The following is a 14,357-nucleotide window of genomic DNA, read 5'->3' as shown; positions in this document are numbered from 1 at the left end:
CTTGCCCAGGGTCACACAGCTAGTGTCTGAAACCAACTTTGAACTCAGGTCCTCCTGACTCCAGGGCCAGTGCTCTATCCACTATACCAATTAGTTGCCCTGGGACAAATACCCTTTTAAAACATTTATTTATTTAGAATTTTCCCCAAGTTACATGTAAAAACAAATTTTCACATAGATTTTTTAAAACTTTGTGTTCCAAATTCTCTTTCTCCCTTCCTTCCCACCCCTCCTTAAGAACTCAAGCAATTCACTATAAGTTATACATGTGCAGTCATGCAAAACATTTCCACATTAGAACTAACGAAAAAAATTATACTTCCATCTGTACTCAGATGCCATCAGTTCTTTCTCTGTAGATGGATTGCATTTTTCATAAATCCTTCTGATAGCACCCTGCTCATCATTTCTTACAGCACAATAGTGTTCCATCCTAATCTCATCTCACAATTTGTTCAGATATTCTCCAATTGATGAGCATCACCCCATAGTGATCACCCCAAATCTCTTTTAAGGTACCGACCTGGTAGTGGTCAGGTGGTTAGGTCAGAGAGTATGCATGGTTTTATAGTCCTTTGGCCATAATTTCCAATTTAGGCCAATTACTCTTGAAGGGAGTCTACCATACTAAGGTCTTAAACTGTCAATTCTGGAATTAAGTTATTTCTACTCTAGGAGTTGAGTCGCTTCCTAGGAAACCCAACAAATCAATGACAGAGCAAGGAAATTTAGCCTAATTCTCTGGCACTGTATGACTGCTTTCCTCAAACGTTCTAGTTAGAACCGCATCACCTGTAACACTAGAGAGCTTCCTGAAGGACAAGTGTCATTCCATTCTTGCACAAGAGAGTGAAGGCAGATCCTTTGGGTTCTAGTGAAACTCTCCCCTTTTTTTTTTTAACATGATTGCTCTTCTTTTTTGTTTTTGGTTTTGTTTTGTTTTGGTGGGATTGTATTTTGATGATTACTCTTCTTATCGGACACATACAAAGATAAATCTGGGCTTCAGAATGTGATAGGATCTCTGCAAAAATCCCTAGCCTTATGATTGAAGCACCCCAATGAGGAAGAAATAAAGTATGTACATTGAATAAAGGTGTAAGTGACTCTGATTCCTTTCTTTCCCTCTCAGTGTCAAAAAGGAAGAAAGAGGTCACTAGGGCTTGACTGGAATAAGTGACTGCTATGGTGGACAGAAGCATTGATATCATACACTGTTGCTGTGCACAAGGTAAGTTATGAGTGCTTCATCTTTAAGAAATTCAGTGTCTTGAATTAGTTAAAGCCATTGCCAGGTTGGACCAGGGATTTATAGATCCATCTTTTCTTAGCTGTGCCAAAGAAATATAAGAAACACTTGTATCACATGACTCATGCAGAAATATGTTTTATGTGATTGTACCTATATAACCTATATCAGATTACTTTCTGTCTTGAGGAGGAGGGAGAGAAGGGAAAGAGGGAGGGAGAAAAATTTGGAACTAGAAATCTTATAAAAACAAATGTTGAAAACCATCTCTACATATAACTGGAAAATAATAAAATAGTTTTATGATTAAAAAAAGAAACACTTGTATCAGTGACATACAAAGCACAGCTCAGGGAGCACTCCTCCTGTATGAGGCTTTTGCAAATTCTCTAATTGTTTATGCTCTCTATCTCTTGAAAATATTGTTGATTGCTGTATGTATGTACATATATATATATATATATATATATATATATATATATATATATAGAGAGAGAGAGAGAGAGAGAGAGAGAGAGAGAGAGAGTTTGCTTATCTGTGTATGTGTTCAGATTCTCCCAATAGAATACAAGCTTCTTGGGGAAAAGGACTATTATTTTTGTCCATTTTTAATCACCAAAAACTTGCAGTGTTTGGCACACAGGAGGCACTTAATAAATGTTTACTGAATTAGGTAGAATGAGATTCATTGGAAAGACTGCTATTTCAAACCCCTACAATATCTCTGAAGATGTAAAAAGTGATCTAAATATCATTAAGCAAACTCAACTTTGATTGTAAGTGAATAGTTCACAGAGACATGGGAGCATTTCACTTTTTTTTTTAAGAAAAGCTACACTTAACCCTTTTCCTCCTACCTATAAAGGTAACTGTAATTCCTTCTGAAAGCTAAGATCATAAGTCAGGAGATATGCATCATTATAGACATAGAGTTTGTGATCAAGGGGGTGGTAGTTGACACTCTGTATTTTCTCTAGCACTTTATCCATGATGATGCTCGGTCTACCCTCTCTCCCGGTGTTTGTGTCATAGTAGTAAAAAATCTCTTCCTTTTTGGTGTTCAAAGGTCGAATGGCATATAGAACCCCGCATACAATGAAGGTGTTGGTGACAGATGGCTTATACTGCGTGGTTTGCCAAGTGTTTAGCACCTCAAGCGAAGTGTCATTGATTTTGCTAATCACAATGTTACCACCACTGGATTCAGTTGAATAGATAACCCACAGCCCACTTTCATCCACAGAAAAGTCCATATCTTGCCAAGCAACACCGGAATAGGAGAAGCGGTTGTTGTGGACTGCCTTGGGAAGAGTCCGTCTTAAAGTAACAGTGTTGGTATTCAAGTCAAGCTTGGCAATGTCAGCTGTAGAATAAAAGTTGAAGTACATGAAGTTGTTGTAGACGACCATACCACTGCCTTCTCCATATAAAATTCGAAACTGTTGGATATATTTGTAGAGCAGCAAGTCTTCCATAGTGTTGTGAAGTTGATAATACTCTAGGTACCTTCCATCTGTGTTCAAGGGGGCCACCCAGTAGAGGGTTTTGTTTGGTTGCTGTGGGGTGTAATCTCTTCCCCATGCTCCATACTTATAGGAAGCCCCTCTCCAATTTAGCTGAACAATGAAAGGTTTGCTGATGTTCACCACACCACCATGACCACAGCTTCCTACAACCAAGGAGAAGATAAGATGAATATTTTTAGAACTAAAGAATCAGAAGATCCAGATGCTATAACATTCAAACAACAAAAAGAAGTCATGAATGATCTGTAGATGTTTGATGGTAGTGGTGTTGACTCTAGCAGAAAGACAAAAACCTCAGTTCTATTCCAGCTTCTGAGAGTGACTTGCTACAACCCTTAAGCAAATGGCTTAATTTTCCTATGAATTAGTCTTTCTACTGTTTTAGAAAGATGGGTAGAGACTAAAGCTATAATTCATTGGAATAGGAAACTCCTTATACCAAATGCAGACTAGCACCTTCTCTTCAATGCTTAGTCGTAGAGCATTGAAAAGTTAAATGACTTGCCAAAATCATGCAACCAATATGTGTCAGAAATAAGACTTGAACCCAGGCTTCCTAGCTTTGCTTTTCCACTATCCTAAGCTGCTTCTGCCTCATTATGAAAGTGGAAATCATTCAGCCTCCTACCCAATGTTCTTTTATTTTGTTAGAAGGTATTTTGCAACCCTCCTGGGGTATTTATCTTTATTTGTTTATTCATTTATTTTCAAATGCAGGAACTAAGGCAGGAAAACACTCTAATATGATATGATGGAAAAGAGTGCTATATCTAAAGTCAGGGAAAATCTGAGTCCAAATCCCTGCTCTAGTACTTAGTAGCTGGCAAGTCACTTAAAGTAAAGGAAGAAGAAGGCAACAAGCATTTATTGACCACCAACTATACGCCAGGCACTGTGCTAAGCACTTTACAGATAGTTTCTCATTTGATTATCACAACAACCCTAAGAAATGGGTGCTGTTATTATCCTCATCTCACAGCTGAAGAAACTGAGGCAAACAGAGTTCAATGATTTGCCCAGGGTCATGCCTCTAGGAAGTATCTGAGGCTGGATTTGAACTCAGGTATTCCTGACTCTGAGCTCAGTGCTCTAGTCATTGTTTCACTTATGTGCCTCAACCTAACTACTCAGTCTCAATTTCCTATCTGTAAAAAGGAAATGATATTCACACTATGAGGGTGTTGTAAGAAAAGTACTTTGGGGGGCAGCTAGATGGCGCAGTGGTTAAAGCACCAGCCCTGGATTCAGGAGTACCTGAGTTCAAATCCAGCCTCAGACACTTGACACTTACTAGCTGTGTGACCCTGGGCAAGTCACTTAACCCCCATTGCCTGCAAAAAAAAAAAAAGAAAGAAAGAAAAGTACTTTGGAAACTCTATGCAAATGTGACCCATCTCCAAGGAAAATTAGGCAGTAAGACCTGTGTCCCCAGTACCTTCTAAACTCCCAACCTGTCCCAATAAGCTGTCAAGAAATCCTTAATAAGGTGTTTGCTGATGACAATTTAAGGTTCTTCTCCGTTCAGGAAGTATTTGCTTCCTAATAAAGGATCTTTAAAACTGAGGGAAATTAACCTCTAATTCTGGTTTCTCTGTTACCCTTAAATGGGCAAAAGGAAAGAGATATAATTACCAGAGATAACATGTATATAGTTCTTTAATGTCTGCAAAACATCATATATGCCTTATCTAATATTTGAGGTCCCTACTAGCCCTGTGAAGGAGGTAATGTACCTATTATTGGTCTCATTTTACTGATGAGGAAACAGAGGCTCTGAAGAACAGAAACATGGAAATGATGTAACTGACAATGTCAGAGACAGGATTTGAACTCAGATCCAGAACCCTAGCCACCATAACACACTTCCTCTCATATTTATGACAGGAGAGCCTGAGCAAAATCCTTCAAATAGCTCCACTGACATAACCACCATCTCTACCTATTTTGGAAGGCCATCCTTGCCATAGAGAACCATACTGCTCTTTCTAGATATTGGCAGAAACATACTGGGGCTTTCCCATTCTGACCCTGACACAATGTAGACACTACAGAAGACCCAGAATTAATGATCTAGCCAATCCATGGTAGAACACCCTCTCTGTAACACGTGGACAAATGATTCAGGATAGGGATCTGACACTCCTCATCGCTCTCATTCTGTAATGACTGCCAATCCAAATAGTTCATGAGCTATAAAGAGAACAGAATTCTGCCAGTATTTTTGTAATACCAATCCAAGTAGTTTACTACACAGTTTCTGAAAACCATTTCAGACTTTCTCGAAGGAAGGAAGGAAGGAAGGAAGGAAGGAAGGAAGGAAGGAAGGAAGGAAGGAAGGAAGGAAGGAAGGAAGGAAGGAAGGAAGGAAGGAAGGAAGGGAGGGAGGGAGGGAGGAAGGAAGGAAGGAAGGAAGGAGGAGGAGGGAGGGAGGGAGGGAGGGAGGGAGGGAGGAAGGAAGGAAGGAAGGAAGGAAGGAAGGAAGGAAGGAAGGAAGGAAGGAAGGAAGGAAGGAAGGAAGGAAGGAAGGAAGAAAGGAAGGAAGGAAGGAAGGAAGGAAGGAGGAAGGAAGGAAGGAGGAAGGAAGGAGGAAGGAAGGAAGGAAGGAAGGAAGGAAGGAAGGAAGGAAGGAAGGAAGGAAGGAAGGAAGGAAGGAAGGAAGGAAGGAAGGAAGGAAGGAAGGAAGGAAGGAAAGAAGGAAGGAAGGAAGGAAAAACCACCTAGCAAGGTGGCTTATCGTATAATATAGCAAATCCAATTTCAAAAACATTCGAGGTCATTCGCCCTCCCTCTCTCTCCAAGCTGCTCAGAGCAGAGCAGGCGGGGGATGGAAGGGAGAAGAGCCAGAGTTACTCATTGTACATTGGCTTAAGTGCATGAGGGAGATCAGTGAAGCTTACCAAGTCCATAAGGAGAGTGGGAGCCAAGAGCAAAGATCCAATGAATGACTTGCCTAAGATTAGTATTGTAAAAAGGGGAAAAATCCCTGCTTTTGTCTCTGAGTTTCTGCCACTGACTGTAACAGAGGACAGTCCCACATTCTTGGTTTCTCAAGGACTGCTCAAAGGTGAAACTATTACAAGAAATCTCTCCTTTATTTTTCAAATGTGGCTGCATTTTTGTTCCAGGATTAAATACATGTCCCTTAAATGTTCCCATAAATCTGCAACTGGGTGAGAAAACCTACCAACCATTACAGCAGGTAGAGAAATGAAACCACTCTGTACCAACCTCAAATAATTTTGCATATCATTAAGCTGAACACAGTCATGGGTTTATTTTAATAATGCATGTCCCGTTTCATAAATAAAAAAGTGTGTTCAGCCAAGAGACTGCTTTCCACCAAAGAAATAATAAATAAAATTATAAATTATTATTTCTTCCCCTAAAAGTGATCTCTCAGATGAATGCTTGTTTGCTTTTGTTTATGAAACAATGCATGAATTATTAAAATAAAGTTAGCAGTGTGTTCAGTTTAATGATAACAGAAACTGTGTTGAGGTTCCTTGTGCTATAAACTGAGTTTCCTCTTTGAAATCTCTTCCAACACATTTATTTATTAAATTATGCTATACTGAGTAGTACTGAGCTGGGGTAACTTTTTTATCTCTGTCTGATCAAAATAATTCACAATTATTTACTCCCCACCTAGCCTTCCTGATGGAACCTTTGGAAGGAAACATCCCAAACAAGTAGTGCCATGCCCTTTTATGAAAAAGTATGATAAGGTATTCCTTATTCAGGCATTACCAAGGAACTATGGACTTGTAGTTAATTCAACTTTCATAGCCCAAATTCTCAACTGTGGCAGGTTTAGTGTGTTTTGTTGAAAAACCAACAAATAGTTTGGGGATGACTCATCATTCTAAAAATGAAGAAATTTCACAAGCAAGTTTCATACATGTATTGTGCACATGCATGTAACATTCATTCACTTATCCAAGAAACACTTATTAAATAGCTACTATGTGTCAACTACTATGCTAGATGCTGGGGGAGCAAAATAAAAAAATAAAACACCCCTCAAGAAGCCTACATTCTATGGGGTGTGGGGACAGAACAACATTTAATTTCTATGTAAACATAATAGAAACTTAAGTTTCCAGAAGCATAAATATGAAATATATACCAAGTAGGTACAAAGTAATATCAAGAGTGCCAACAACTCAATTTTATACTTAAAACATTCTTTGGAGATGGGCAGGGTAGAAGCTATTACCTCCATGTAACTTATGAAGAAATTAAACTTAACATAAGTAAGTCACTTCTCCAAGGTTACACAGTCAGAGAGACCAGAGTAATAGCTAGTCCTTTGGTCCAATGCCTTTTCCACCACACTATGCTATTTCTTAACTGCCTTGGCATTATTAATGTCTTCCCCTTTAACCTACTGGTCCCTCTATTACCTTCTTCCATCCCTCGTTCAGTGGCAAACAACATGAAGAAAGGATCTTTGTGCCCTTGATTATACCCATAGTCTATGGTGAAAAATAGAGTAGTGAGTCCATGAAATGGTGATGATTCACAGGAGGAAGGGCCATGCCAGACTGTCCTTCACTTCTGGCCACCTCACAGAAATAAGAGGAAACATCAGTCAGCAAGGTACACCGTCGCTCCCTCAGCTGAGTCTTATTTTCACTTCCATCCTTACCTTCTACTGGGTCTGCAGAAGCATCTGCTACCTCATTGCTCTGGATATTCTCACATGTCCCTGCCAACTCCTTCCTTAATTCCAAAGTCTGAAAGATATTGTTCCTCCTTCCTTCCTGGTTCTCACTCCAACTTTCTTGACTTCTTCCACTTTGCCCTGCCTGCTCAGAAAGAATTCCATTGCTCCATCACCTACCATTCAAGGTCTAACAAGAGAAAATAACCAATATGCATTGCTCTGATACAGCAGAAGGTTTGGCACCAACAAGAGCAAGAGTACTCTTTATTGGGGTATATACCGGCAAGATAGGGCATCTAAGAACTTGCTGGTTGTTAGATCTGGATTGTGGGTGGCACAGTGGATGGGATTCTGGGCCTGGGTTCAGGAAAACCTGAATTTGAATCTGGCCTCATTTCCTACTTGTGTGACTCTGGGCAAGTCACCTAACCTCTGCCTACCTCAATTTCCTCAGGTATAAAACGGGAATAATAATAGCACCTACTTCCCAGGGTTGTTGTAAGCAAATGAGATAAGATCTATAAAGCATTTTGCAAATCTTAAAGTGCCATATACACGTTAGCGATTATTACCATTATTATTGTTGTTGCTGCTGTTGCTACTACTACTACTACTACTACTTTTTCCCAGAAACCAGCCCAGCCCAAGAGTGTGTGATAAATATCAAGTGCTATAAGCACTTTCAAATTCACTCTCTAGCCTTGTGTTGTACAGCAGAAAGAATCCTGGCTGTCCAGTCTGAGGATGTGGGTTTGAAGCCTGACTCTACTACTTCTAACTTATCTCATCCTAAGCAAATCACTTAGTCTTGCCACCAGTTAAATAAGGGGATTGAACTAGATGATCTTTGGGATCCTCTCCAGCTCTAAAACCTTATGATCCTTATAAACTCTGGGAGAACTTGGGAAGAAATTTTCTTCTTCTCCTTCTCCTTCTCCTTCTCCTTCTCCTTCTCCTTCTCCTTCTCCTTCTCCTTCTCCTTCTCCTTCTTCTTCCAGGGCAATGAGGGTTAAGTGACTTGCCCAGGGTCACACAGCTAGTAAGTGTCAAGTGTCTGAGGCCAGATTTGAACTCAGGTCCTCCTGAATCCAAGGCTGGTGCTTTATCCACTATGCTACCTAGCTGCCTCCAGAAATTCTAATCTTCTATACAATCAAAAGAATATGAGAAGTTTCTTCCCTATCCATTAGGAACAATGGATAAGACTAGTTCCACTCAGTCACCTGAATGACATAATACTAGATTTGGAATTAGAAGACCTGGCTTAGTATATGTCTCATCTTCCTCATTTGTTGCTAATTACCTGTGTGACCTTGGGCAAGTCACTTAACCTTGAGGTCTCAGTATCCTCCTCTAGATACCTTCTGCTATCTCTTATCTTCGGGCTCTTAATCCTATGATCCTCTGAATTTTTCATAGAACCAGACATTTACAACGTAAGACCATAGTGGCATGGCTTCCTACCCAAGTGTATGTAGTCGGATTGTTTGATTTTTTTTTTTTTACATCTCTGAATTTTCTGGGCAGCTCCTCAGCACTCTGTAAATGAACTTGGGAAGCCATAATTCAGAAATGATTTGTGAAAATTCCACTGTGACTCTTTTAAAAATGCCATTTTCAGTTATCTGCAGAGAAGCATGCTCTAATCTTAGATCTACTATTAATGCTATGAGCTATTAATGCCATACACTGTATTACTGTCCAGACCTCATAATAATCTCCCATGGGCAGGTCACTTAACCTTATCTGAGCAAGAGTAGAATACTATTGACTTATGATACTAACAAAATTTAAATAGCCGTAGTTATCCAATTCTAGATAAAGGCTAAAGAAATTCAGGATGGCTTCAGGCCAAATCCTTCCCTAGTTTCTTGGGTTCTAGGAACTTCATTCTTTCCCTTTCACAAGTTAACTTTACATGAGCATGAATTGATCAAGATTCATTAAGCACCTACTAATGATTCAGAGCTTAAAGGTCATCTCATTCACACACACCCCTCAAAAATAAGCAAACTGACTTGCAGAGAACTGACATGATTTGCCTGAAGGCATCCAGGTATTCAAAACCAAATCTTCTGATACCAAATCCATCACTCTTTCCCCTGTATTACATTGCCTCCCCATGATAGAAATCTATCACCAGAGCTTCCAGTCTAGTCTTTCTTGGATGTTGTCACTTAGATTCAGCAATAGGAAGATATAGTCGGTTGGTTTTTTGGGCAGGCAGAGAATTAATGGGGATAAGGCCAATTATCTTGGTTCAGAGGGTTCTGGGAAATGGAGCAGAAAAGAAGGATGCTGTTTGCAGCAAAAATAAATGATAGTGTGCTTGGTATGATGCTGTAAATATATTGACTGAATCTGAGTTCTGGATGGACCGAGAGCTGGAAATTTGTAGCTGCAGGGGAGGAAAAATGGAGCCCAGAATTCTTTTATAGCTGACACTTGCGAATAGGTTTCCTTACTCTGTGCAGCTCTGCAGAGAAAAAGTCACACAGGCCAGATTTTAGAGTTCCATAATCAGGAGTAACTTTAATTAAAGTCTCCACAGGCTCACAACTTTGTGGTGCCTGGGGATTTTCCAGGCTCTCTCAATTCTGCATTATCAAGCAAACCAAACAGAAAGGGAGTGAGAGAAAGAAATTGATTTAAAAACATGACAAAAAGTCAGTTTAATATAAACATCATAAATATAATATGAACAAAACCTGGAGAGTAGCCAAGTGGCTTGGCAGGAATTCAGGTACATCCAAGGTTGTTGGGAAAGTGAAAGAAAATCTGGGATCAATTTGCTCAAACAACACAGCTCAGCTTGGGGTGTTATACAAAGCCTATTTGTGGGGACCCAGAAGAGAGCCCTGAAGAAAACTAATCGAGAAATTGACCATGCTTTATTTCTTGCCTGGCTATTAAGAAATACTTCTGGCCTCCCTTATTTCTTGAGACACTGACTCTTGATAACCTAGGTAAATGAGGGACTTGTATGATGTACTGAAGGGAGTCAGGAGACCTGGTTTCTGATCTCAGCTTTGATCATTATGATCTGTGTGACCTTGGGCAAGTCACTTGACCTCTCTGAATCTTGGCTTCCTTACCTAAAAAATGAGAGTTAAACTAAATTGCCTCTGAGGTTCATTCCAACTCCAAAAATGTTATAAGTCTAAGGTTTTCTTAGTAACTTCAAATGTTAGAATAATCTATTCCACTGGGAAGCTTTCCTGAAGTTAAGAGGGAGGGAAAAAAATCTTAGTATTTCCAAAAGCAAAGATCAATTCCTCTATTCACAGACTTGAATTTATTCCCATGGAAACCATAAGGAGATGTCATGCATAGGTCTATGCAGTAACTACTGGTAGATAAATACATGTATTTGGAGTCAAACAATCTGGGCCTGAATTCAAGCTCTTTTCTTTTTAATCAATCAATTAATCAACAAGCATCTATTACATATGTCATATGTTCTGGGTGCCAAGTGTGGGCAAGGCACTTCATCTTTCTGGGTCTCAATTTCCTCTTCTCTACAATGATAGAGTGAGACTAGATGGCATCAATGCCATAGGCTATCATCCTCTAACCTTAATTAAAAGGCAAGGGCATTTTACCTCACTAACCAGGAAAAAATGTGTCCTCGGTTATTTTCATAGGTGAGGGAAAAGGCATTTTCCCGATTTCCCCAATTCTGTGTCACATCATGGCCTGTAACCAGCTGTAAGAGACTGGGAGGGATGTTAAGTGATTCTTCCACTTGGCACAAAACTGAAAGGATTGTAAGCATGACACACTTTTTGAGGCGAGGTTCTATAGAAGGCAGACACCTGGACATGTAGCACAAAGCAGGGGCCTGAAAGAAAAGCGACTGTAGGCAATAGAAATCAATAAAAATGGAAAGAACTGAGAGAGGCAATGCAATGATCCTCACTGCTGTCAGATACTGCTTCCCTCTGTCACTGATACAGCTAGAAAGGATTGGTGACAATGCTGCTAGCTTATACCATTTATTTAGCTTGTCTAGAGGCTGCATTGAGTGCATTGGAATCTAGCACTGTCTGATTCACAGAAGGCTTTTTCATTTCATTCACTAGCTCAAAGATTATAGGCATATTTCTTTAGGCAGAGACGACATTCCATCCCTTCTCTGCACAAAAATTTTCAGTGCTTCCCTGCCACCTACCAGAAAAGGTTCAAACCCCTTTGACTGGTGAGTAACTGCCCACAAACTGATGCCGGCTTTATCTCTTACTGTTCCGCTGAGTCAGAGGAAGTATGGTATAGTAGAAAGAGTTCTGAGTCTAGAATTCAGAGAAATGTAGCTTCCTATTAAATCTCTTCGTTACTTTGTAGCTATGGACCCGTCAGCCTGTCACTTAAATGGTCTGAGCCTCTGTTTTTGTATCTGTAAAATGGGGCTGAATAGCTACATGGCATGTCCTCATGAGAGCAATGTGCTTTAGAGGTTACAGTCAAGCCTCAGGGTTGAGACTTGTGTTTAAGCCCCTCCTCCAGCACCCCCTGATTCAACAATTTTGGGCAAGTTCACTTAACCTTTTGGTGCCTCGGGAAACTCTCTAAGACTCCACATGTAGAGAAGGTATAAACTGTTGGGAGAGCAATTTTGTTCATCTAGGAGTTCCTTATATCAATCAAATATCGATCTAGTTCCTATCACTATCACTCCATTGGGAGGTTCAAATGAGATAATGTGTGCAAAACACATTGTCAAGAGTTGATGAGATCTATGACCGTTTATTCTATTTCTTGCTTCTAGCCAACAGACAACTCTGTCTCTCAGACTTTCCTATAGCAGCCACTTTCCATACCTGTGCCGAGGGTGTCCTCTTTGCTAGTTGAATTTCCAATTTAAATACTCCATAAAGCCTTTCCTGATCCTCACAGTGGCCTACAACCTCTTCCTTCTAGGAATTAGCCTAGCACTCTGTTTAGTTCCTTCTTCAGTGCATTTACAACATACTCTCTTGTATGTGTCTTCATACTGTTTCCTTACCATGTAAGCTTGATCAGGTCAGGGATCACTTCACAGCTAAATATCTATCTCTTTCATCACAGTGCTTTGCATATAATAGGTGCTTAATAAACACATTGCTGATAAAAATAGATTCTTAAAATACTCTTTGCAAAGTATTCTCTGTCCAAGGTGCTTCTGCCTTCCAAGTATGCATTTTCTAATTTTTTTTTTAAAAGATAAGATTCAGGGGCAGCTAGGTGGCGAAGTGGATAGAGCACTGGCCCTGGAGTCAGAAGGACCTGAGTTCAAATCCAGCCTTAGACACTTAACACTTACTAGCTGTGTGACCCTGGGCAAGCCATCAACCCCAATTGCCTTACCAAAAAAAAAAAAAAAGATGATTCATAATTATAATCCAAGATAACAACAATCCAAATCACTATATAGTAAATATTTTAGGAAGGGTACAAACAAAAAATGATAGAAATTCAGAAGGGTCAAAGATCATTTCAGACTGGAGTGATCATGAGGGCGTTTGGATTTATGCCAAGTTTTGAAGGATGAGCATGATTTCAATGAGCAGAAACAAAGAGAGGGTATTCCAAGTAAGTAATTTGGTTCGGTTCTTACTAGCTGAATCTAAAAAAGCCATTTTTTAAGAAAAATCTAATAAAAAATGAAATCCAGATGGACAAAAAAATAGTGATTTCCTAAGACCTTGGTGATAGATCTGAGGGATTGCTGTGGCCCAGGAAGCTGAGCTCTGTTGATATCATGTCCATCAGGATATAATTAGCCCAGTAAGGAAGCTATTGCAATAGTCTCAGGCATGAATCACAGTATCCCAGTCCAAGTTAAAAGGGAAATTAGAAGCCATCTGGTCCAACCTGGACCTAAGCAGTTATTGCCTCAACAATATTCTGACAAGTGATCATCCAGCCTCAGCTTGAAGGCCCGTAGTTATGGGGACCTGACTGTCCATGGAGGCGCCCCATTCCATTTTTTACAGCTCTACTTGTTAAGAATTTTTTTTTGTAACATTAGAGCCAAGATCTGTCCCTTTGCCACTTCTGCCCATTACTCTTATCCCTGCCTTCTGGGGACAAGCAGACTGAGTTTAATCTGTCTTCCAGGTGACAGCTCTTCAAAGGTTTGAAGGCAGTAATCATGCTCCCCACCCCACCCCCAGATTTTCTCTTCTCTAGGCAATATATGTCCATTTCCTTCAATTGATCCTCATGGGGCATTGACTCCACTCCCCTCACCATTCTGGTTATCCTTTTTTTTGGACATGTTCCAAATATCAATGCCATTCCTTTAACAGTGCTTCCTGGAATTAAAAGCAATACTCCAAATGTGTTCTGAATAGGGCCAATCTTCTTTGGCTTCCTTTATAGACATTGTCAATTATCTGTCATTCCATTCTACTTGTGATGTTTCTGTATGCAATTCTTTTACTTTTGGAAGAAACTATATTAAATGTATTCTTGCAGTCAGGAATGTGATTGTAGGATGGCAAAATCAGGAAGGCAGTGGGAGTGGGAAAAGGAGCTAAAATTGGACTCTAAGTTTTGATGGCAGTGACCTGCCCATAAGTGGTCATTCATCCTTTGCTTTTTCAAAGAAAGAGGGTAGAAGGATATCAGTGATCAAGTCTAGCAAATCCCTGAATCTAAGGAGCCAGTCAGGCTCTGAAACCAAAAAGTCATGAGGCTCAGAGCCATGAACTAGAACTTAGAGGTCATCAGAGTTTATAATATGATGATGGAAGAAGTCCTGGACAAAGACTAAAGGTCCCTTGGCTCATCTCCAAGTAGAAACCAATGCTCTTAGCTAATTTCATCCTCTAGGCCTATAACCTAGGATATCATCTTTATTACAAGACGCTTAGAATTAACCAACATTTTATGTCTAAATCTGTCACTTCCATTGGTGATCCCTTTTCTAATAGTC

General features: G+C 39.9%; 1 protein-coding gene across 2 annotated transcripts in view; it reads right to left on the bottom strand.

Moving 5' to 3' along the window:
- Positions 1–378: 378 nt before the first annotated feature.
- The window catches only part of OLFM4 (olfactomedin 4), a 43,263-nt gene continuing 29,284 nt past the window's right edge, over positions 379–14,357 (bottom strand). For both annotated transcript variants that reach the window (XM_043991065.1, XM_043991066.1), the window contains exon 5: positions 379–2,918. In XM_043991065.1, coding sequence (XP_043847000.1) covers positions 2,107–2,918 — 812 coding nt within the window. In that variant the 3' untranslated portion in view covers positions 379–2,106. The remainder of the gene's footprint in view (positions 2,919–14,357) is intronic.

This window comes from Dromiciops gliroides, chromosome 3, assembly GCF_019393635.1.
Source record: "Dromiciops gliroides isolate mDroGli1 chromosome 3, mDroGli1.pri, whole genome shotgun sequence".
NCBI lineage: Eukaryota > Metazoa > Chordata > Mammalia > Microbiotheria > Microbiotheriidae > Dromiciops > Dromiciops gliroides.
The sequence above is the reverse complement of the archived record's forward strand: the minus strand, read 5'-3'. Positions and strand labels throughout refer to the sequence as shown.